We start from the raw sequence: 25,184 nt of genomic DNA, 5'->3' as shown, positions 1-25,184 counted from the left end.
TAAAAAAAAAGTAGTCTTTGATCACTCTATTAATGTGCTGCTATAAAGATGCATAAATCATAAAATTACCAACAACAATAACAATAATAACAATATGGTATGTAAGTGATCATAACATGCTGATTAACCTGACTTTATTAATTACTTTATGTAAATCTGAAAGAAGACACTCAGGTTAACCCCGTCCACCCGGACCGGGTGGGCGGAGTTATGGTGCGCACCTAAGCAACGTATGACGTAGCAAAGCTAATTGCGTCACCAGACCCTTCTACTTCTGGTTTTTAGAAATACTAAACTACAGCTGGACTCCTGTGGAAAACATAATTTGTGTCCAGATATTTTAGATTAGAGTCCGTCCTCTTCAAGTGGAGCTTGATTCTTCGGTGTTTGGTGAGTTTCCTGTTGTCGGCTGACCGCCACGCCTTTATTTATTCTGTTCATTGGTTTCAAATGCAAAGTGATTATGATGTGAAGCACTGGATGCATCTGAAACTTAGTTGTGTGTTTGAGAATCTTGTTCGACTCCCGAAATCATTTCTATGCTTGCAGAAAGTCAACTTTTAAAAACAGGTTGTGCAAGGCGGGCAATCCTGGTCCTGCAGGGCCGGAGTCCTGCAGCTCTTAGATTCTCCCTGTTCCAACACACTTCAACCAAACGGCTGAGTCACCTCCTCAGTGCAGTCAGGTTCTCCAGAACCTGCTAATGACCTCATTATTTGACTCAGGTGTGTTGAAGTAGAGACGCATCTAAAAGCTGCAGGATTTGGCCTGAAGTTGCCCACCCCTATAAAATCTCTTTTTTAGGCTTAAATTAATAATTTTATTGCTCAAAAGGTTAACTGTTTGTCCAATCAGCAGAAATAATGCAGCAGAGCTGAGATTTGGAGGAGTGGCTCCTTCTTCTTCTTCTTTTTGGTTTATGGCAGTTGTCAAACAACTTTTAGGTGCGTTACGGCCACCTTCCAGACTGTAGTATGGACCAGATGTATAACCACTATAATCTTTCCATAATACCTGTCCTCCTAAGAAAGCTGAATATGCTGTTGAATACTACATCTTCAGACGACTTTTGTAACAAACTTCTAATATCCAATTTAGTTTTATTCCTATTTAACTCTTTGATTAACATCTATCTTTCTTGAGTATATCTATTATATTCTAAAAATATATGCTGTATTGTTTCTGACTTTTCACAATATCTACGCAAGGAGTGGCTCCAATCACCTTTGACCTCTTTCAACACATTCAGTCACAAAACTTTATTGGGATTTCCTGTTATTACCAACACAAAGTAGTGGGAATTTGTGAAGGAAAAACGCTGAATGGCTTTCTAAATGTTTATTTTACAAATCCAAAAGGGAGTGACTTGCATTTTTGTTCAGGCTCCTGATTTAATGCTTTGCAGACGCATATTTAGCTGCACGTCACCAACCTTGTGTATCTACAACCAAAACTATTGCTTTTATTTTGCTAAACACCTCAGTTTCAGTCAAATAATTTGGATTTTATTTGTGAAACCAAGACAATTTTATTTGTTTAGCCCTAACATTCATACAAAGAGTTTATCAAAGTGCTTTACTGGAAACCTAGAAGAACAGAGAATAGACACAAACTTAATCAAAAACAAAAAATAAAACCCATAAACAGAAAAGCTTACAAAGCAAGAAATATAAACTTTACAATTAAAGAAAATAAAAAGTAAACGTATGGAATAAAGTTGCAGTAAACAATGTTTTCAAACCTCAAAGGCACTTTTAGTCCCTTACATCATGTTTTAATGTTATTTTCTCATCAAAAACGTACCTGGAGTTTTGCTTAAATTTCTTGAGAAATCCTTGAATCTCCATGGCCACCATTCAGCGGTACAAAACGCCTGGGTGAACTTGGCTCCACCCTCGAGTTGTAGCTCCTCCTCTGAGCTGCAGTTTGCAAGCTTCTGAGCTTTTGGCTCACAGAGTCCATCACCCACTCAGCCCCTTCAGACTAGCCAGCAGCAATTAGCAAACACCTGGTGGAAATGCTGAGCTCATTATAGGTGCTACTTTTAGTGACGACTTTCTGAAGGTAGTTTCAGAAAGAGCTGGAGTTTTTAAAGGGACAGAGGCCCAATTTCAAAGGATTAAATCACAAAGTAAAATTTTTTTCAAGTCATATTTGACATAGCATTTTTATAACAACTGAAGGTAACATTGTTACTTGATTGTGTTATAAATTGGTGCAATGTGCCTGGAAAACACATAACACTGCCCCTTTAAGAAGGTTGGGGTAGAATATCAAGACTGCAGGAAGAAGAGTTTAATTGACTGGTGAAATTTAGCCATTTTGTGTCCATTTGTCATGTTGCTGTGCAGGTTAACCCTCATCTTATTACATTTTCTGCAAAGAAGTTGGGAAACTGATTGCGGGCCCTGATAGAGTGAAGTTCAGATGCTACAGTCACAGGAGGGACTATTAACCTGCTAACTGTGGCAAACAAGGCGCGGACATCGATAGTCTTGGTATTTGCACCAATGTTTGTGGGAGTAAGGACATGTAAATGCTTTACTCTCTGTGTCTCTCTGCAGAAATGAAGGCGCTGGCCTTGCAGCAGCTGAATGCGGCTTCAGGAAGTCAGACCTCCAACTATTGCCCTCCAAGTTTGGAGAATAAAATTTTATCCCAGGTGTCACCGATGACATCGTCGCTGTTTCATCCTTCCTCCCTTCTGTCTCTTCAGCCAACCAGCCTGTCCTCCACCTCTTCTTCTTCTCTGCTCTCCTCCTCTTCCTCCAGCAGTTCTCCTCTCCTCAGCACCCAGAACAAAATCCTCTCCTCTGGGTATCAGAGTCGTACTTCTACCTTCACCTCCACTGTCGCCTCCAACGTTCTGGTCTCCTCATCGCTGACCGGGGGTTCTCTGCTGAATCGCTTCGCTGGTCCTCCTTCATTCCTGAAACAAGATGGAGAAAAGAGAAATGATGCAAAAGAAGAAGAGGAGGAAATATCAGAAGAGATGCAATCGTCCTTTGAAGAAACAAGCGTGGTACAGAAAAAAAACTCTATTTCTTATTTAGAAATTCTAACTGTACTATAAATCAGCCTAATGATTTGTGTTTTAGTTCATTTACATTATTTATAATTTCAGAATTATAAAGATGAAGAAAATACAACATTTTAAAATTGTTTTCTTCTATTGTTTACATACATTTTCTTTAGTCGTAGGTAGAATCACTGCAAAAAACACAAATCTTACCAACTTTTTGGTCTATTTTCTATTGCAAACTCTTCAGCAAGAAACAGAGGCTTGTAGTAATACTTCTTATAACTTCTTAATATCAATAGAAAAAGTTCTATTAGTAGCAGATTATTTCACTCATCACATAATAAACATGTTTTGTTTTTAGTTTAAATAACCTGCAGGGTAACTAGTAATTTTTTCTTTGTCCTTAAATGTTATAATTTAATTAACTTACAACCAGTTTTTAAAGACATGGTAATTTTTGCAAAGACCTCTGCCTTTGTAAAAACTAATAATATATTTATTCTGGCATTTATCAACTTGAACCAATCTCAATAATTCTAACTGACTTAAATAAGGAAAAATTAGCCTGAATATAATTGTTGAGAAAAGTTTGTTCTTTCTACAAAATGTTTGTAATTATCTTGTTTAAACTCTAGAATAATTGAAAATGTGCTCTGAAGCATTGAGTTCTGTGTTTCGTCAGCAGCTGGATGAAGACAACATGTTGTCTGAGGATGAAAACGATGAAGACGACCCTGAGGTCGCCACGGAGACGCCAGTCATAGAAATGGACAACCTGAAACCTGATGACGCCGTCGCCGTCAGACAGGAAGAGTTTCCTGAACTGGACAGAGGAAACAAAACCACTTTAGAAAAGCTGAAAGACAAAAAGGTCTTTTTTTAATCTAAGAACAAAAACGAAGTTGTCACCTTTGACCCCTGGGTGCTGATTCCTGTCTGTGTCGTTCAGTACCTCCTGCTGAACGCCGTCTGCTGCTCTCTGGTCAATAAGAGCAAATCTCCAGGCCAGCCGGACTGGAACTCGGAGGACAGCGTTTGGACCCAAATCACTGCGCTGGCCAAGGATGTTTCTGATCGAGACCCGGAGTTCCTTCTTAAGGTCGGTCTTTGTACAGTTTGTTGACTTTTGTAACCTATTAAATGACATCCATTTAATAGACCTGTGGGTGATATAAAACATGTTTAAAACATGTTTTTTGCACAAAATCATTCTTGGTAATGGCATTTTAGTCTGCTCAGGTTTGTGTATTTTGAGCTTTTTTAGGGCTTCTTGTCACTTTAAATCCAAATAAGCTGCCCAACTCAAAATTTACACGTGAAAATGGCTCCAAAAAATGCTCAATTATACATCCACACACCTTTGGAAAGCAGAAGTGGAGCCTCCTGCACAACCAACAAGAATAAAACCAGCTGACCAAATGTACTGGAGGTCTGCCTGGGTTGCTAGGTAATGTGTTGGGGTTGCTAGGTAACATGCTCAGTGCCCATTGAATGTGAATCAACACATTTTTGAAACGACTCATTTTCCATAACAAAAAACCATTTATTGCCAAAAAAGAAGCTGTTTTTTTTTCTCTGTTTTTAGAAGTAGTTGAAACCCAAATGGAAGTATAAAAACATGCAAAATAAAAATTTTGCATAATAGGTCTCCTTTAAGATCAAAGGTCAACGTCATTGCCACAAATAGTGATTATAGGGTTTGTGATGCATATCGTGATATCAATCTGTGCGTTTGCTCTGCATTTCCCGTCCAGGTTGCCGTTTACACCAGGCAAGAATTAAACATCAGGATCACCACAAACTTTTTATTGGCTCTGGCCGCCAATCTGGACCCCACCAAGCCGCACTTCCGCAGATATTTCTGCGCTGCCGTGCAGCTGCCCTCCGATTGGCTGGAAATAGTCAGAATCTATTCTACAGTAAGTCTGAGTCAGCATCAGTTTCTCCATCCATCCTCCACTTCTTCATTTCTAACTGAACAAACCGATTTACCCTCTTCCAGTGCTTCACGCAGCGCCTTCCGACGTGTCTGAAGAAGGCGATGGTCGACAAGTTCAAGCAGTTCAGCGAGTACCAGCTGGCCAAGTACAACACGCGGAAACACCGCTGCAAACACAGCCGGAAGAAACCGAAAGGAAAGGTAGACGACTTACTTTAATAAAGGAGAAGGTGCCAGCTTTGTACTTGGAGAAAACTGTATGTTATGACGGATATAGTGTGGTCAAAAATCTGTCTAAAATCTAATTGATTTCTACACTAAAGGTGACCTATTATGCTTCCTTGAACAGGTTAGAATAGATCTCTCCTCGTTACAAAACATGTAGTGCTTTATTTTTTTTTATATACAAAATCCTACTTGGATAATTAGATTTCAGTCTGGTCAGTCCTGCCTATTTTGAGCTGTTTTAGGGACTCTGCCACTTTAAATCCAAATAAGCTACTTAACAACCAGGAGTTATTTGGAACGGCTCACTTTCCAAATACCCAAAAAATGTAACTTACTATTTTTGTTTGTTGTTTTTTCAAAGTTCTGTGATTGTTTTTTAGATGCAGTTGAGACCTAAATGGAGGCATAAAATGTGTGAAAAATTTAAATTTTTATAATAGGTCCCCTTTAACGGAGTTGACTTGTTTCTGTAACTCATCAGTGGACCGTCCTCCACTGGTTCAGCTCTCTGGTTTCAGTATTTTTATTAAAAAAATTTTTTTTTCCAGAAACCATCTGAATCAGACCTCGAACGATGGGCCAAATTTCTCAAATCTGGCCCGGAAATGCTGAAGAGATTTGTAAGTTACCACTTTGTTTACTTTTTACTGTAACTGCAGCAAATCATAGATGGAAAGTAAAATAACATTTCCGCAGTTTGATTAATATTAATTGTTGCAGTTCCAACACTAGCAGATGTTTTTTTATTTTTTATTTATGCTCAGTTCCAGATGGAGGGCAGCAGAGAGGTGGTGGACAAAAAGCAGAGCGAGTTCAGCATAAAGAAGCTGATCAAGAAGCTTCACATTAAAGAACCTGCTGAATTTGTTATGGCAATCCTGGGGAAAAAGTAAGACGCTCGCATCCTGATGGTGAAGCCTGACACCCAGAGACTGTTGCATTGCACAGCTGATTTAATTTTGGAGTTGATGAATGAGCCAGATAACTTCAAGTTTGCACTGAAATCCCAAAAACTTTAGAGGTTCTTATTTGAGTCCTAGTTTGCATGTTTAGCGTTTAAATTACTAACTGGGTATTTAGTGGAGCTGAAACAAAGTGTACTTTATATTTATGAACTTTGTTTGGTATGAATCTGTATTAAACTTAGGTTATAGTTATTTTGCATTTAGCTTTTTGGGAACTATTTTAGAATTTAGTCCAAACCAACCTAAAACAACTCAATAAGCCGAAACCTAAAAAGTTGCTATCGGTGATATTTTTATTTATTTGCCCCTTTTTAAGGTGAAATATTTAAAATAGATGTTGAGAGTAGCAGAAAACCGTCTTAAAGTCTCTGTGTCTGACTTTCTGCAGGTACCCCAGCGATGCGAAGGCGTTCACCCGCAGTGGAATAAAAGGCGTGTGGGAGCCGGACAGAGCCGGGAGCCGCATGAAGCTCAAAGAGCCGCAGACGTGGGAACGGCTGGTCAGTCTGGAGGGCAACAAGGCCGCCACCTGGCAGAAGCTCATAGGTCTGAAAGTGAAACCCAAACTCATCCATTGTTGGCGTCAACTAGTTTATCATAAAAGGAGAACAAAAGATTAATCAAATTAATTTGTTTCCAGGGCTGGGAAATAAATCGGTTTTATTGATTAATCAACTTTTTTTTGGCTTTTGAGGATTTAAAATTTGGAAAATCCTGAATTTTTTTAAGGGGGGTTTCCACAGCTCATGGTGATATCGGCAAGCCCTGTGGCGGCCATCTTGGAATAAGATTTTTCAAAAGTTAAATCTCAGAAATACAATTTGATTAAAATCTAATTTGACGCTCAGCCCTGGAAAAAATGTTTGTTTCTCCTGTTCAGACAGCGGATCTCTGCCGTTCATGGCCATGTTGAGGAACCTGAGGAACATGATCACTACAGGAATCAGTGAGGCTCATCACAAAAAGATCCTGCACAGGCTGACCAATCAGGTGCGACACGTTCTGACGAGCCACAGATCGGTTGAATTAAAAACATGTCTCTGATGTTGATGTTTGGATGTTTTTGCAGAAAGCAGTCATTCAGAGCCGCCAGTTTCCTTTCAGATTCCTCGCTGCTTACAAAGTCATCCTGGAGCTTCGTACTTTAGGTAAGACGCATCATAAATATGAAGAACTAAAACTTCAAAAAATGTTGTTAAATACAACACATGGCCAAAAACAGTTACCACCTTTGTTTAATTTAATTGGGGCTGAAACAATTAATATAGTATTAAAATAAAAGTAAAAGAACAACACACAGCACACTGAAAGCAGTAATTAAGCCAAAACTGTACAAAAAATATATACGTTTTTGCATTTAAGATTAAATTAAACATTTGTCTGTAAATATGTTTTATCCAGAAATCCCAAAGCGACATTTTTAGCTTCACCTGGTTCAAATTCTGCAAAAATAAATTCTTAAGCACCATTTGCTGTGCAGTTATTAATCAACAAATTAGTTGACAGTATTTTATTTCGTTTTTGCTACAGATGATGAAGCGTACACTGAAAAAGTTCTATGTTGTAGTATTTCAGGCACTATCAGTTTTTTTTCTAATTTTAAAAATTAAATGAATTGTTTGCTTGTTTGCAACAATCTGAAGAATGTGCCATTTTTTTCATCTGATTAATCATCAGAATAATTGATAGAATATTTGATTACTAAAATAAATTTATGTCTTATGTAAACAAACCAAAACAATCTTCTAATGAAAACCTTTTAAAATAGATGCATCTATTACGCAGTTTTTATTTTAACTTTAGTTATCATGTTCTTTTTTTTGTCTTTTATTTTTAAAGAATGTAAGTGTGTGGGTTTGCACGTACAAAGCCACCAGTTTATTTTGGCGTTTAGTTTTTTACAAGTTGCTCATGAATTTGGTTTAGATACAGAACATAATATGCAACATTAAAGATTGAAAAGACCTAAACCCGCTCTCCCCCCCTTCTCCGTTTAGCCTCTGCCTCCCAGAAAGTGATCCCACCTGCCAAAGAAATCCTGTTGAGCATCCTGAAGAAAGTTCCCAAGAGTCCGCGCTGCCGCCATGATTGGGAGACTTGTAAGAAGGGGAGGATAAAGCTGACGCTTGGCGTGCCGTTCATCTATCGGCTGTACAAGAACAAGAAGGCCCAGCTTCTAAAAGCCAAGTAAAATTAGATTATAACTGTAAAAGTTTCACATGAGTGATACTAGTGATGAAACGATTAATTGTGATTAATTGTAACTATTTTGATCAATTGTGATTAATTGGATTTAGTATGATTAACTGATTATTGCAAAAATCTTAACTAATTTAGTAATTGATTAATTGTTAATTGGAGTACACAGACTCTACTCAAGTCCTCACTAAAGGTCATTTAATGAAAGTACAACACACTCAGAGCAGTAATTAAGCCAAGGCTGTTATAAAAAAAACATTTTGTTTTCTACATGGTAATAAAAAAAACATTTGTAAATATTTTCTACCCAGAATTCCCAAGTAGTAAAGTTTTTGCTCTACTTGGTCCAAATTCTTTGAAAATAAAAATTGAAATTTGATGTTAGAAGTATTTCTTTAGCTGCAAATGATACAGCATACATATTCTGTTATTGCATTTTAGGCAATAAAATGTTTATTTCCTTCTTTAAAAAAAGAATAGAACTGTTTTAATGTATTTTTGATATTGAAAATTTGCAGAATATGCCAGTTTTTATTCAAATCAGTTATTAGATCAATCAGTTATTACAATAATTATTAGATCCAGTCCTAAATCTGCATTTCAAATATTATATTTGTGTCAAAAATTAACATTAAAACTGATATAGTTGAAACATGATCTTTTGACTTGTGTTTTTAAGTCAGAGGCTTTACAGCGTCGACCTGTTGGACCGCTACCGCAAAGCTCTGGATAAGGCCGTCCAGATCTCCTGCAACTACAACGTGCCTCCGCTACCTGGCAACACCGTCCTCTTTGTCTTCGCCCATTCATGGAACGACGAGTCCTGGAGCAGGAAGCAGGACTTCTGCATCCCCCCGAGCCTGGAGGAACTGGACAAACCGAAGGAAGAAAAAGAAAAAAAAGAAGATAATGGCAAGACGAAGCGTAGGAAAGAAGAGGAAGAGCACGACCCTCTCACACCGACTGTGAGTGACTTTTGGTTTTACAATAACCTGATTTACGATGGAAATTTAGAAGAATTTATCAATACCGATTCCATTATCAATTTTGCTTTTCGTTTCGATTTTCATTGAATTAGGAAGCAAACTCTTTAATTCAAAATATGCACCATGATGTATTCCATTAAAACACATTTAGAACTTGATAAACAATCAGAAGTCCTCTGGAAAATGAACATTTTAACATGAAATGCAACTTCATAAATATGTTACAAGATATTGAATCTGACTGTAAATGTTATTGTGAGATGGAGATTATTCATTGAGTATGGAGTTAACGTTAATACAATAAGCAGGATGCAGAGAAGTTTCACGTACACAGCAGGAAACTCTCGAAGCTAAATCTGCATTTCAAATATTTCAAATATTAGCAGGAAACTCTCGAAGCTCCGCCCCCTTGAATCATCACTGTTGCTAAGCTACTTAGCAAACATTTTACATTGTACAAATCGGTCGCAGGCTGTCTGGTCAACTATTTGAGGATATTGGAGGTATTTCTTCTTTTTGTTGTGATTAAAGTGCGGAGCATATTGCAACCGAACCTTTATCGTCTTTTTTGTGAAATATAAACATATCTTGGAGCGCTTCCGCCGCGACGCCATCTTGGATATTTTCTAAAGTAAACTACGGAACGTGCACGATACGTCGTCACGCAAATATGTCACACATTACGATGTTATCAAGAAGCCGAATCGCTTTAAGGAAGCAGCTTTTACGATTCAAAGTAACCGAATGACTTGAGAATCGGTTCAGTGAGGGTTTTTTCGTGTTCATGAACTACTGCAGATGACGGAGGTGTCGGCTCTGCTCGCTGTGATGATCAAGAACAGATCGGAAAACTGCCGGCTCTTCAGGACCTCTGACAGCGGCAACGACGAAGTGGAGCTGCGATCCGACGTCCTGCTGGAAGACGCCCGAACTCTGGCCAAAGAAATGGAGGTCAGGATGTTTGGTGCTTCCGTTATCGTGAAATCTGAGATGTAGCATTAAGAAAACTCTGACCTGGAGAGAAGATTCCAGTTAGCGAAGTGGGGAATCGTGATAATATTACTGAAATAATCAGTGTTGTGAGATTAATTTCTATTGTATATCGATAGTAACGGTAGTTTGGTTTCCTGCCCAATAGGGGAGCTCTAGGAAACTACATAGAGAAACGAGTTCGAATAAGAGTAGTTCATGTTGTTAGCTCATGCTCCAGCTAAATAAAAGAAGTACGGCTTTTCAACCGATGATTGTTTCTCCTAGTATTAGACTAGTTGTTAATTTGAGTATACACAATGAGAACAAACAACATAATTAGAGCAGTTATTAAGCCAACATATATATACATTTTCTGTTTAAAGTATACAAAATGTATATGTTGTAAACACATTCTACCCAGAATGTCTCATGTATCATGGTTGTAGCTTCACCTAGTTCAAATTCTGGACATAAATTCTCTTAAGCACCTTTTTTATCCAAATGTCAATGGTTTAATCCAGAAATTCAGCAAAAGATGAGCCTTGCACTGTCATGATGCTAAATCAAGCAGAAATGTCTGGGTTTTTTTTTTACTGCAGGTGCATCCTTTGCTAATGCTAAAGGAATGCTATATTATTGCAATAAAATGTTTAAGAGGAATTTAATAATTTATTTGCGTCTTCATTTGTATTTCTAATATTGTGTAAATATTTTTTATTCAATTCATTGTCAGAATAATTGATAAAATAATCGATTACTAAAACAATTACTAGTTACAGGCATATTTGCATGCATAAAAGGTGAAAGTTTAAAACTTTTCCTGTAATTACATGGAATAAAAAGCTGTCCTATGATTGAAAATAGTAATTATGAAACAGCTGTTGCAGAAGAAATAACTAAATTATGGTCAAGTAAAGAAATGCTTTTATTGCATTTGAAGCAATAGAAGGCTTTATAAAAGGAGCTGAATTATTCGTTTTTTTCTATTTGTAAAAGTGGCTTAAGTACATAAATAAAAAGTCTGCCTTTTTTATTTTAACCAGTTAAACCAGTTTAACCAGTTAGTCGATTAATGGTCTGAATAATCAATTGCAAAAATAATTGTTAGTTCCAGTCCTGCAGATAATTGAAAATTGAAGATACTTTTATACCAACAGTCATTAAATCCATAAGTTTGGTGCCAGTTTATCCATCGATTGCACAGACGTCTTGTTGCGCTGTTAGAGGTAACGATGTTGTATGGACACTTCTTTTGCAGGAATCGACCAATAGACAAGGAAACATGGATACCAGCTTTTTCTACAAGCTGTTTACCGAGAAAAACAAGGTATGTGCTATTTGAAGTACAGAACAGAAGAAAATAACACGGTATACAAAAAAATAGTACAGATATTAAAGTTCTGAAAGGAGCCAAATGTTTTTAATGGTTTTTTTTATACAGATTTTGATTTAGATTACAGTTAAAATGTTTTTGGTCATGATTTAAAGGGGACCTATTATGCAAAACTCACATTTTGCAAATGTTTATATTTTCATTTGGGTTTTTACTGCTTCTAGAAACACAAAATAAAGAAACATGCGGCTCTTTTTGACAATAAGTTAATGTCGTTTCGTGTGTGGAAAATGTGCCGTTTTAAAAACCACCAGAATGTAATTTCACAAATCAGCAGGCACTGCCCTGTTACCTAGCTTAGGTTACATGTTACCTAGCAATCTAAGCAAATTTGGTCACCTGGTTTTATCAATGTATTTGGCTGCTGGAAAAAGACAAATGTTTTGTTTTTAATTCACCATCTAAAAACAACTTGCTCCATTTTTGCTGGTTGTGCAGGAGGCTTCACTTCTGCATTTCCAAGATTTTTGGATCTGTCTGCAGCCATTTTCACATGAGGGACGGGGGTGGCCAGGAGGCACTTATTTGGATTTAGAGACCAGATGCCCTAAAACAGCTTATTTTGAAAATAGGCAGAAATCTCATTAAATAAGGATGGATTTCCTGTAAAATATACAATACAAAATTTGTCATAGACCTATCCTAACCTGTTCAATGAACATAGTGGATCACCTTTAATGAAACCAATAGCTATTCTGAAATACTTAGACATGCAAAAATTGTATTAAAAATCAAAGCTCCTGTTAACTTTGATGCCAGTTTATCTGCAGTTCTAGCCTGATGCAGTAATCTGGCATAATTTATACAGCAGCTTCAGGTCTGACTGTATGTTTGTAGCCAGGATTTAATTCTGAATAAAGTCAGAGCTAAATACTCCTTCTTCCTAGGTGGATAACATCATCACAATCGCACACTGTTGGCTGGAAAATGAACTTGTTTGGGCCATCAAGAACTATAAAAGCAAGAACAAAAAAGCTCTCAGTGTCAATATCTTCCTGTCTGACAGGTATTTTTTTCATGTACCATTCTGCATTGATTTCCGTTTCTGAAGCTGTGTGGGTTCGAACTCATCCTGTACTGCTGTGTGCAGCCCTGTTCAACTCTCAGAGGAACCTCTTGACAGAAACCATGTGGTGCTGAGAGGCTTCAGTGAGCAAATCTTGAGGTAAAAATGGAGAAAAGTTTAGATCCAAAAGCAAATGAGGCAAATTTGAAAACCTTGTTACACCCGCTTCCACCCAAGAATGTATTCCACAGTTTTTTATGGAAACAAAAAGTTTATTTTATTCTAATCTCTGCTAATGAGCTTAATAGGTTATTGTTATCTTAGCACTTTTGCTAACTTTGAAAATGTTAGTGTAACACTCACGACGTGTTAACACAGTTAAAACAACAATAATAGGACCAGTGCTAGATTCGGCTGCTGGAGTGGAAATTGAGCAAGTATATAAATGACCACAGACAAGGGAAAGTAAGTTTAACTGCTGGCTTATTATTAGTTGAAAAAAAAAAAAAAGAACAATAGACAATATAAATACAGACAATTGACAAACAATGACACAAAATCAATTCAAAATAATTTTCTGTTCTTCCAGAATAATCCCTGTTTGAACTTTTAAACTTAATGTTAGGTTTTAAGGGATGCTCTTTATTTAACCTAAACTCTAATTTAGTTTGAGCTAAGAAGGTTAACCTAATTAATTTTATTTTTTTAAATTCTATTTTAGGTGTTTAGTTTATTTTAAGAGATTATGATATATAAATATATTTTAATCTCCTATTTTAACTAACTCTGGTTTCTATTTTTACCCAACAAAAAAAATGTACAATCCACACCAATAATGTAGGTGAATACAATTCAAAAGAAAAAATAAACACAATAATAATAATCCAGTAAAACATTGAATAACTTGTGCTCCAATCAGTCTTTCGTTATGGTGATTTTGAAGGGTTAATTCCGGTTCTCTGGATCCGCTTTTCCTTAGCAGGAAAACATGGGCAGGTCATACCGGTTAAGATGACTCGAAGTGTCCAGCGTAGTGCGCAACTCCCGTTATACAGTAGTTACTGGGTTCCCGGGTCAACGGCTCGCCATCGTAGTTCAATTTGGCTCGGAAATTCCCGGTCCGGCTTCAGTAGAACTTTTAAAAAGGCCTGGTTCAATAACCACAAGCATACAAAAGTCCTTTTAACTTTTCTCTGTGTCGTGAAAAGCAACATATTAGCCAACTCGGCTCACTTGCCACATCAACGGCTTTCAACGTATACTAACGGAAATGCGTTGCTCCGTTTTTCCGTTTCGGTCAAATAAATTAACTTTACAGATAATATTTATCACAGAAATAAAATACAGTCTTTCACTCACCAAGTCCAACACAACACTCTTAAAAAAAAAAAAACTCCTCCTCAAAAATGAGGAAATAGTTTCCAGCTGTTCGTAGCCTTGCTAATCGGCGGTTCGCTTTTATCTCTCTCCCTCAGCTCAGCACTCTTCGCTCCCTCGCTCTCTCTCTCGGTCTGTCTCTCTCTTTCTCGGTCTGTCTCTCTCTCTCTCTCTCTCGGTCTGTCTCTCTCTTTCTCGGTCTGTCTCTCTCTCTCTCGGTCTGTCCCGCTCTCTTCCCCTAGCGCAGGGATGGAGCTAGTCACCTTGACTACACAACCATGTGACCCTTCAGAATAAGAGACTTTTTTCTTACACTTGACCGTTCTAACTGCTGACAAAATAAATAAGCTTCACACAGTTTCAAGTCAAACAAAATACATGAATATAAATTACACTGTCTGTAACTTTTATTTTATTCTTTTATTATTATTTTATTTGAAACTATTTTGCCCTATTTATTCTGAATACATTTCCTATTTACGCATTTTATAATTATTTATTATGAAATAGTAATTAGTTAATTCGAGTGAAGGCTATTTAACCTGGGTTTCATTAGCACTTAGCTTTGCTTTAAATTATTTTGCCAGATGCATTCTTAAGCACTAATGTACTTGCCTGGCTTTATTTGTAAACTTTAATTTGAATTAAGTTTGACAAATATGTCTTGAGATTTTTGTTATTATTTCAAACCAGAAACATACAGCAACAATTTAAAACACTCTATGTAGAGAACAAGATGTAAACATAAATACAATATCTGAGGGCATTGCAGAACATGTAAATGCCCTCATTGAAGTGCAAATATTAGATGCGCTTCAGTGCAACTAAATTTATGAATAGTTATTTTGGGTTAACACCATTAAACAGTTGAAGGTTGCTCACTAAAGTAAACATTATTTAAATTACCAGATTTGTGGCAGAGCGAGGATCTTCCAGGCTGCTGGATCACGTCGAGCATTTGGACAAACTGTACAACATCCCACCACCAACTGGAGTCAAGAACCACAGACTTCAAACATTGTTTCAGTGCCAGCCGCCCGAAGCTCAGGTAAAGTTTCTTGACTGATTAGCGGTTAAAATTGGTGTTGACTCGATATTTACTGTTCCTGCTGCTCCTAGATGGAGAGGAGTTCGGGTGTTCATCTCTCCACCTTCAGAGACATGCACGAACGAACGGGACGTCCTGGTGCGTTGCGTCTTCCCCGAACTCCGTCGCCGCGCCGCCGCCCACTGCCTCCACCTGCAGGAAGTGGAGCTTCGCTGGGGCGTGACGGAGGAGTCGGAGCGGGCCGCGGCGCTGTGTCTGTCGGAGGTGTGTCGCAGCCAGATGCTGGTGGCGATCCTGGGGGAGAGGTACGGCCAGGTTCCCCCGACCTATTCTTCCAGACCTGCCGCAGTACAGCTGGGTACGGCCTGTCATACCAACACTTTTTATAGACACGTTGCATGTTATCGATTACATCCTGGATTACATCCGGAGGACAAAAAGGCCATTTCTTTTTACTTGCTATCTATCGCCGTGCTGCTGCAGTAGAACAATTCAGTTTAATGAAATGAAACCTAGACATGTTGGCGTTAGTAATTTAGTTCAGTGCCCCACAGGGAAGGGAAAACAATGCAGAAAAACATCTAAAGGACTCAGAATGAGTTGTATTCTTCTTTTTTCTCACTCTTTGTGTCGGCTATCCTAACGCACAGGCCTGTTGCTGTAGCAACTGACTGACAACAGCGCCACTTCATTCAACACCAAACACGGAAACATTTCTCGCACAACATTCAGTTTTATATTTTCAGGCTTGATGTTTATTTTGCAATTAAGTGATTTGTCTCAACAAAGCGGTGGATGATTAGCTAATTGTAACATCTGCTCTACTATTGAGCTGTCAGAGTTGGGATGTAGGTCATCTTTTCATTTTAAATGAACTGAAACACAAATTCTGCAGCACATCTACATGTTAAGGTTGTCAAAGTCAAGCTAGCATAATGCTACCTTGCTATTTCTTAATTAAAACTTTTTCCTGATCTTGTTATTTAGTTGTCACAGTGTTGGCAAGTAGTAGAAAAACACTGCTTCCCTTTTTTTCTACATCCGGTGTAGTCATCGTCTGCTAGCAGCTCTTGCATACATGACGTCACGCTGCAACGTGTCTATAGTTTGAATTTTGTCTAAAGCAGATAAATAACGGTATTTTTAAAATGCAGCTGGCTTCTGCTCCAGCTGGTCTCTCCATCACAGAGATGGAGATCCGTCAGTTCCAGGCTCTTTACCCAGACACCGTTCAGCAACGAATGTTCTGCTACTTCAGAGATCCAAGCATCGTCAAGTAAGCTGAAAACATCAGTCGTTCAGCCTTTTTGTTTCACTTTTAACCGCTCTTCATTCCCGTTTTGCGTCCAGATCAGTTCCGGTGGCTTGGAGATCCGATTTTGCCGCCGAATCAAAAGACGCTGAGGAGAAACTTTCTTCTCTGAAGAAAAGACTCCTGGATGGCGGAGTTAAAATCACTGAAAAGTGAGTCCAATCACATACAGAGCTGACGTAAATTAAGTGAATGACATAAAACATATTTAATGAGAAGCATGCGAGAAAAACAAATCGAACCAAAACATTTGTTTTAAACTGTTATTTTTATATGAGCTACAGACAATTTTAAAGAGTGAATCATTTGATGCTAGATGAATTCCTTGTGACCCATTTTATGCATAAATTGTTTTTTTACCTAAAAGTATTGTACATTCAAATAACACAAATTTGAAGTATGTTTGTTTAAAACGGTTAATAATTTAAAACTTAAGAGACAAAAATCAACCATCAAGATAATGAGTGTTTGTTGTGAAAATGGGTAAGAAAGAACTTTCCTAGCACCTTTTTACACTCTCTCTGTGTCTCATAGTTACTCATGTATGTGGGCCGGCGTTGTGGAGGGGAAGCCATACGTGAGAAAGCTGGAGGACTTTGGGAAAGCTGTGCTGGAAGACCTCTGGTTGGCTGTTAAGAAGCTGTTTGTTGAGGTAAATAATTGATAATCCACTTTCTAGTTTCTTTCAATGTACATTTGAGCAAGGCATTCGTCTAACGATGTTAGTGCATGACTGTAAATGTGGCTAGTGTAAATCTTATTTTTTGCAGGAGGATGTGGAGGCAGAGATGGCTTTGGAGGTTTCTGAGCAGGAGGTCCACCAGGGGGCGCTGCAGAGGCAGTTCTTCGGCAGGACAAAGCTGCTGTCAAGTGCTGTGGAGACGGTGGAGCGGGTCCGAAACAAGGGAGGAATGGTGATGATAGAAGGAGGATCTGGAGAGGGGAAAACTGTCTTCATGGTAAATTTACATCCAGATTATGTTAAGAGGCCTGGGGCAGAATTACAAACAGCTTATGAAGACATGGTGCTGACAATAAAATATCAATATTTGTGGATCCATTTAATGCTTTCAAAGGCTATTTGAGTTGCATTTTCTCTTCTTGGCAATTTCCTGTCTGATTAAATAAAGTCAACTAGTTCAAGGCCCAAAATAAAGAAAACCTTGAAGGTGACCTATTATGCTTCCACAGTTTATGAGCTGTACAGAACATGTTCGTTACTTTTTCTGCACAAAATGATTCTTAGAGGATGAAAATTAGTCTACTCAGTTCTGCTTATTTTGAAATGAAAATGGCTGCAAGCTGATGCGCAGTTGTATAACCATACTTCTTTGAAAAGCAGAAGTGGAGCCTCCTGTGCAACCAACAAGAATGCAGCAAGTTGTAGGTCAACAATAAAACCAGCTGAACAAACATGCAGGGGCTCAGCTTGGGTTGCTAGGTAACGGTGCAGTGACCGTTCAGTATGACCCAACAATCAGGAGGTTTTTGAAAAACGGCTTATTTTCCACACACAAAAAGCATCAACTTATTGTAAAAAAAAACAACCTCTCAGTATTATTTTGTTTCTATTTTATTCTATGATTGATCAACTTCTTAGACATTCAGCATAAGTGTAAACTTGAAGCCAGTCATTTTTCAGTAATGATTTATTTCAAGGGGAAATGTATCGTAGTTGTTTGTCTTTGTCACTGTTAAGCCAAGTATTCCTGCATTTGTTCCCTCCTGTCAGGCTGCTCTAGCAAATTCCCTCAAAACTGGCCTGAAATCCAAAACGAACCTCTGCTGCGACGTCATCTCTTACTCCACAGCCGCCAGCCAGTCGGCGCGCTCCGTGGAAAACCTCCTTCGATGCCTTGCTCAGTGGCTCAGAAACGATAAACACACAGAGGAGGAGTCACCTCTTCCTCACCTGTACAAGTAGGGAACTCCTATATAGAGTTTATGCACCAGCTGTTCTTTGCAGCTGTTTTAACCTTGTATTTTTGGATTCATTAGGGACTTGCTGTTGGAGTTTCACTCCACTCTGAGTGAAAGGAAGATGAAGAAGAAACCTCTGGTGGTTCTGGTTGATGGAGTGGATCTGGTCCAGGATGACAACGGCAGTTTAGCTCTGAATGGATCCCACAGCTGCTTCCTCAAGTTGGTTACAAGAGAATAGGACAATAAATCAATCACAATATTTATCGCTATAGATACATGATCTATATCAACACATCTGACAGAACATTCACTGAACTCCGGTCCAGAGCCGCACAGCGTTCTGGGAGATTCAGGCAGAGGAAAGACTTTAACTCGTTGCTAGCTTAGCAAAGTTGGTGGAAACAACTGACTCACTCGCTCTTTGGTTACCTAGCAACAACTTGTTCAGTAACCGGCGCAGCAGCAGTTTAAGGTTTTGACACAGTTTTTCTCAACTGCTTAAAAATGAAAAGAACGGTGTGGAGAGAAAACTGTGGACAAAACAGGAAAAATTATCCACCAGTTTGGTTGTTTCAGATTTTTAAAACAAAATGAATCGATAATTATCCATACCGTTCATATGAAACACTTATATTGTAATACGGTTTTCCACCATATTGTCCAGCCCTACAAGAAAATTAAAACTGAGACTAAAACTATTTAGTTGGACATTATATATAGATATTTTGTTGTTTGTCATCAGGGTGTCTGCTTGGTGCTGAGCGTCGCGTCCAGTTCACCTCTGCTGCAAACTTTAGCCAAGAAAAAAAGGAGCCGAGCTGTTTCCTCTGGGGCAGCTCAGCATGCCGGACAAGAGGGAGATTGTTCAGAGGGAGCTGGATGTTTTTGGGAAGAAGCTCAGTGACTCTGCATTTAACAACCAGGTTCTGATTTTACATTCTCTGTCTTTCTGAACGTTACTGGAACTCATTTTTATTGACAAACTGTGGTATAAATTCAGCTCCAGACATTGATAACAAAGAAAGGAGCTGCGAATCCGCTCTACCTGCACCTGGCCTGTGAAGACCTGAAGAACTTTGCCTCCTTTGAAAAGGTATAGACTCGTATTTAGGTTTATTTCTTAACCTGAGGAGTTGAAGGGAGTCAGAGCATGCTGTGTTCTTGTGTTTCAGCTGAAGGAAACTCTGCTGGGTTTGCCTCAGTCTCTGAACCTCCTGGTCCAGTCCAGCCTGGAGAGACTCTGCAACCTGTACAGAGACATACCTGGACTCCGTCTGAGCCTCGCAGCTCTTACTGTCAGCAAAAACGGTAAAGTTCTGCAATATATACGCCTATCATAAAAATCAATATATCAATTGATCACGCAATAAATTAAAACGAGAGCAATAATTTTCATTTGCATGCTTTTTTTTGTAGCTCGCTTAATCTTTAAAGAGTTGCAGCCTTAAAGGTCACTGCTAGAGGTCACAGTCGATCATTTTCCAATTCAGAACCATGACCTTTGACTTCATTGAGCTGGCTCTCAATCTTTCAGTTTCACAAATGTATTGTATGTAAAGAATTCAGCAGCTGAAGTTATGAGGCATCTACCTCATAATTAGAAAAAAACCTGAAATATTTCTTGTTTTTGTCCCATGAACATAATGTTCTATTCATAAATTATGTCATTACAACGACATCTGACCATTTCCAAACTTCTCAGAAGTGTAGATCTTGATTTGAAGAAAGGATTAATTCTGGTCTGTTTGTGTTTACCTGTATTTGCAGGTTTGAAGGAGAGAGACCTGTACTCTGTGCTGAACACGTGTAACAGCCTGACTTCACTGGGCGCCCAGGTCTCATGGGAGGAAGTGCTGCAGCTGTCCAGGGAACCTGAAGGCCGGGTTCCCATGGCAGTTTTCACCAGCATTGTGCAGAATTTACAAAGGTACAGCGCCATCTACTGTTATCAACGAGTAAAGAAGCCTTAAAATATAAACTTTAGTTAAAGTAGAATGAAATTTACTGTGTTAGAAAAGTCCTACCCATCGAGCTGCAACTTGCTGCTCTGGAGCCAAATGTGGCTGTTAGTGACTTTGACCAAAGAATCGCACAGTATTTAAAATATAAAGGTAAATAAAAATGTTTAGCAGTTTTCATTGGCCATAAAGAATTACACATTATATAACATTCCATAAGTGTCAAACTACATGAAGTTTTTTGTAATTTATATTTCATTGTGTTAAAAAGTCAAATGTGATAAATCTAAAGATTATTAATTTAATTTATAAAATCTTAACAAATTTTGTACAGTGGGTATGATGAGAACAAAGAGTTAATCAGTTTTTGTGGCTCTCAGCAAATTTTGTTTCACTGGATTGAATGTGTAATTTGTTTTTAGTGTAATTGTTTTAATTAATTAATTAAAATAAAAACTTAAAAAAAAATATTTTTACAAAAAATGGTTCTTAATTTCTTTATGTATTTTTTTTCTTTTTTTACCCGATTAGATGTTCTTGGATCTTTTAGTTAGAAATCCTTGACCTCCATTTGGCCTGGTCATAAATGCAATTTGACTGTTTTTACCTCCTTTTTTAAATAAGAAAGACTTAAAATACTTAAAGAGTGGCCTTTTCACATCTTGGCCTTTTATCAAAATGATTATTTTAAGAGTTTTTGTGATAAGTCCTTTGTTAAATATTTACAGATTTAAATTTAGTAAGATGTATTGACATTTTGGACGCTGTAAGGTTGTGTGTTTCTCTCTGTTTGGACCTTTGCCTGCAGCCTGACCACTCCGTCTCATTGCCAATACACCAACGATGTTTTGGCTCTAAGCAACCCGGAGGTGAAAAGAGGCTTTGAGGGATTTTTCCTCCCAACAGAAACTGAAAGATACAGAGCTCACCTGGTTCTGGCCGGTAAAGCAAACACAATCATTTCTTAAATAGCATGCCAACTATTTTCTTTAATTTTATTCTTTAATATACTCTAATGTTTCTAATTGAACAGGTTATCTGTGGGCGACGGCTGACCCTGAGGGAAACGACACTTTCCTTCACTCTGAAGCCAATGCACTCATGGATCTGCCATCAAGCTTGGTTTGTTCACTTTTAAACACTACAGCAAAACAATATATTTATTTATATGCATATTTCATAACTCCTGTTTTTAAAAAAAGCACTTTTAACTCCTTGTTGCCTTCGTTTGGACTCAGATTCAGATTGGACAGCAGAGGGCTCTTGATTCGCTTCTCTCCAATTATTATTTTCTGCATGCCAATGTGAGCCACGGCCTCCTGCGCCACCTGCTGGAGACGTACGACTTGCATGGTGAGCATGAATGAAGATAATGACAAATTATCATTAAAGGGGAAATATTATGCAAAATCCACTTTTTCAGTTTTTGTACTTAAATTGGAGTTTCAGCTGACTCTAAAAACAACCCAAACGCTTCATGTGTTCATTCACATCAGCCAAGTTTAGTCGAGTTTAATCCAACTCTTGTTTGTTTTACTAGAAAGTCTGGTTTGTTTCGGGAGGTGTGAATGTGTGATTAGACCAAAAAAGCAAACTCTGGTTTGCTTACAAACCTCAGTCTCTGTTCGGTTGAAGTGAATTCTGGTGCAGTTGAATGGCAAGCGGACCGGAGACCGCTCCACAAACAGGAAGTGGACTATAGCGCAGAGAATTCTGGGTAAAACAACCTAAACGAATGTGAGAGTCTGTTTCTAGGAGAAATTGCTCATGGTTTTTTTTTTTACCAAAGACAAAAGAAAAGTCCTTCTGACTCTACTTCAATTATTCACCTTTTGTGATAAAGGAAGTTGTGCTTTTCTGAGGTTTTCAGATTGTGTCCTTCAGTGGTTCTTGGTGCACCACCACCGCAGGCAAGGAAGTTTTTTCAGTTGGTTTGGTTCGTTTGACTCAGTGCAGTGTGAAAGTGAACCGCAGCAGCTGAAAATGTAACAAGCGTTGAAACTTTCTTCAAGAATCTGCAGAACTACCAGGTGGCATCTGTTGGCAGCCATTTTCACACTTGAATGTAAATGTGTAAACTAACCTGTTCAAAGAAACGTAATACGTCTCCTTTACAATTTATAAATGAGACTTAAGAATCAGGTTTGTTTTTCTTTGGTCATTGATTGATAATTGGTCTTTTCTCTTAAATGTTTCTCTCTTTTTTAGATGAAGAACGCAAAAATACACCTCACTGTGAGTCTTTTAAGAAAAACTGCTATAAATAATTTGACCATGGGATTTGACGTTTCGTTGTAAAACATTTAATCGCTCATGTCGCCTTTCTTCCATCAGCTGACCTGGATAAACATCTGGACGACTGTCGTGATTTCCTGAAGCGCCACTCCTCAACTCTCTTCGTGGCCGACGCTTTTTGTCCAGCAGGCGCTTAATGAGCCTCCGGAAACATCAGCTCACATCTGGGCTGCAGGCCTGGCGGGGAAACGAGGAGTCCGGGTGATCGAGTGCCTGAACAGCAGCGAAGGCAACGCTCCAGAAATGAGGTAAACTTTATTTTTATGGTTGCAGATAGACGTGTTTGCCTCAGTGCAACTAGCTTATAATTAAAAACCAAAGTCTGCAAGCAGCAGTGCTTGTTATTAGATTATTTAAAGAACATATTATTGTTGAGGTTTTTGTAAAGATTCTGTTTTTTGTGTTTGACCTCAGTGCGCTGGTGTCGACCTTCTCCTCCGAACCAACCTGTGTGGTTCTGAGTCCAGACAAACAGCTGGCTGTGGTTGGTACCGGACAGGGAACGCTGCACTTTGTCAGCACACAAACTGGACAGGTACTGAGATTATATTCAGATTTTTATCTCTGCCATTAATCCTGCCACAAAATACAGTCGTTTCCAGTATTTCTGTAGAGCAAGTTTCTTTTTTTACATGCTTGTATTTCACGGCTCTCCGTCATACGGCGGAATATTAGGGCCATGATAAAAAATAAATAAAATTGTGAGAATGGTTAAAATATTATGAGATAAAGTCAAAATATTTAGAAAAAAAGTCTTAATATTTCAGAGAATAAATTCGTACAAGACTAAAGTCTTATTTCTTTAAATCAAGAAAAAACCTACCTGTTAAGAGTTTCTTTTGGTCCGTAATAAATGAAACATTTGATTTTATAATTTTGGTAATGCTACTCATAAAAATGTAATGTTTGTTCAGTTACTGACTGTATAATGTTTCCTTTATAACTTTGTAATTTGGGGTTTTTATTGTGTAAAGCGTCTCAATGCTGAAATCTGCTTTACAAATAAACTTGATTGATTGATAATATTACGAGAAAAATCATGAGAATAAAATCGTAATATCATCCCAACTCTTCCTTGTGAGGATTAACTGTAAGGATTTCCTCTGTGAACAGGAAGTGAAGTCGCTGGTGAGCAGCTGCGACGGCGTGTCCAGCTGTGTCTTCCTGAACGACGCGCGGCTCGTTTCCACTTCTTTTGACGGGAGACTGGAGGTCTGGGACGTACAGAACGGATGCAGGTGGGAGGAGAGCTGAGACCTTTTAAATCTTTATTTATAGTTTTTATTTCTTTAAGTGACTTAAATTGTGAGTGATTTCTTGTTGCTGCAGGACGGCTTTGATTGACGGCCACACTAATACGATAACGGCGAGTGACATCACTCCGGACAGGAAACACCTCGCTACTGTGTCCCTTGACCTCACGCTGAAAGTTGGTCTTCACTTCATTTAATTTAAACCAAAAATGCCGTTGAGCTTATTTGTTGGTTTTATGCAGCAACAATTAACTCAAAATAACATCCTGAGAGCATTAGGTTCAAACTAAATCTATTAAAAATGAGCTTTTCTGAGTTTGGAAAGTATTTTTATTTTGTTTTTCTAAGAAAAAACCCCAAAATGTGTCGACAGAAAACGTTTTTACTCACACATTTGACTCCAGACAGGTCTCTAACATTCTTTTTTCTGAATCAAACTTTCTGTTTCTTAGGTTTGGTCTTCTACTAAAGCTAATGAAGTGGCCTCCCTGCCTAGCACCAGCCCCTTCAACTGTGTGACCTTTGACCCTGAGGGTCACCTGCTGGCTGCGGGATGCTGGAATGGAAATGTCATAGTGTGGAATTGGCTGCAGAATAAAATAGAAACTGTAAGTTTTGTTTTCAGAGAGTCAGGTGTTTTCTGCGTGTGAGAGAAACATTTCAAAACATAAAATTTGGTTTTATTTTAGTTTATAATACTAAATTATCAAATATAATGTTGGATTGTGTTGTTTTTATCTCCAAGTTTGAATTTTATTGAAGGAAAAGTGAATGAAGAACTGTTCAAACACAAAAATATGTGAATCTGTTTTAGATATTTATAATTTTAGGATAAACCAGAAGTCGGACGAAAACGTAGCGATGATATATTTTGTTTTTTCCTCAGTCTCTGTGCGGTCACCAGCGGTCGGTGCGCAGCCTCTGCTTCTCCCCGTCCTCCTCCTCCATGCTCTGCTCTGGCTGCGTGTCTGGACAGGTGAGGCTCTGGTCGGTGTCCACCTCCACCTGCGTGGGCGTCTTCCAGGCTCACCGCGGCGCCACGGAGACGCTGGCCTTCCTGGAGGACGGCGCCATGCTGCTGAGCGCCGGCTCCGATCACAGCGTGAGACACTCGGTCCCGTTTGTTGCAGGACGATGAATGCAAACTCTTAAAACTACAGTGATGTGACAGAGTATTGTGGCCACGCTAAGAAAATAAAATTATGAGAATAAAGCCATAATATTTAGACTTTATTTTCAAAATAAAGTGTATTCTCATATTATGACTTTTGTATTATTTTTACTTTTTTCTCATAGTATTATGACAAC

At 38.3% G+C, this 25,184-nt stretch overlaps 1 protein-coding gene across 1 annotated transcript in view; it reads left to right on the top strand.

Moving 5' to 3' along the window:
* The first annotated feature begins 254 nt into the window (after positions 1 to 254).
* The window catches only part of LOC129356789 (telomerase protein component 1-like), a 38,343-nt gene continuing 13,413 nt past the window's right edge, over positions 255 to 25,184 (top strand). The window contains 44 exon segments of the mRNA XM_055026339.1: positions 255 to 390; positions 2,565 to 3,022; positions 3,708 to 3,893; positions 3,972 to 4,121; positions 4,777 to 4,941; positions 5,025 to 5,162; positions 5,738 to 5,809; positions 5,954 to 6,078; positions 6,543 to 6,700; positions 7,035 to 7,144; positions 7,224 to 7,302; positions 8,152 to 8,341; positions 9,033 to 9,318; positions 10,138 to 10,290; positions 11,570 to 11,638; positions 12,592 to 12,710; positions 12,795 to 12,869; positions 14,997 to 15,079; positions 15,082 to 15,126; positions 15,197 to 15,458; positions 15,460 to 15,493; positions 16,290 to 16,411; positions 16,486 to 16,599; positions 16,982 to 17,099; positions 17,218 to 17,406; positions 18,180 to 18,367; positions 18,446 to 18,549; positions 18,552 to 18,589; positions 19,113 to 19,172; positions 19,174 to 19,293; positions 19,371 to 19,463; positions 19,543 to 19,678; positions 20,138 to 20,297; positions 21,137 to 21,270; positions 21,362 to 21,450; positions 21,567 to 21,681; positions 22,537 to 22,563; positions 22,663 to 22,720; positions 22,722 to 22,871; positions 23,038 to 23,158; positions 23,737 to 23,861; positions 23,953 to 24,052; positions 24,329 to 24,484; positions 24,763 to 24,978. Of these exon segments, the coding sequence (XP_054882314.1) occupies positions 2,567 to 3,022; positions 3,708 to 3,893; positions 3,972 to 4,121; positions 4,777 to 4,941; positions 5,025 to 5,162; positions 5,738 to 5,809; positions 5,954 to 6,078; positions 6,543 to 6,700; positions 7,035 to 7,144; positions 7,224 to 7,302; positions 8,152 to 8,341; positions 9,033 to 9,318; positions 10,138 to 10,290; positions 11,570 to 11,638; positions 12,592 to 12,710; positions 12,795 to 12,869; positions 14,997 to 15,079; positions 15,082 to 15,126; positions 15,197 to 15,458; positions 15,460 to 15,493; positions 16,290 to 16,411; positions 16,486 to 16,599; positions 16,982 to 17,099; positions 17,218 to 17,406; positions 18,180 to 18,367; positions 18,446 to 18,549; positions 18,552 to 18,589; positions 19,113 to 19,172; positions 19,174 to 19,293; positions 19,371 to 19,463; positions 19,543 to 19,678; positions 20,138 to 20,297; positions 21,137 to 21,270; positions 21,362 to 21,450; positions 21,567 to 21,681; positions 22,537 to 22,563; positions 22,663 to 22,720; positions 22,722 to 22,871; positions 23,038 to 23,158; positions 23,737 to 23,861; positions 23,953 to 24,052; positions 24,329 to 24,484; positions 24,763 to 24,978 (5,688 nt within the window). The 5' untranslated portion in view covers positions 255 to 390; positions 2,565 to 2,566.

Source organism: Poeciliopsis prolifica, unplaced genomic scaffold (genome assembly GCF_027474105.1).
Source record: "Poeciliopsis prolifica strain line A6 unplaced genomic scaffold, Auburn_PproV2 SCAFFOLD194, whole genome shotgun sequence".
Taxonomy (NCBI): Eukaryota; Metazoa; Chordata; class Actinopteri; order Cyprinodontiformes; family Poeciliidae; genus Poeciliopsis; species Poeciliopsis prolifica.
This window is presented reverse-complemented; position numbering and strand designations above follow the sequence as displayed.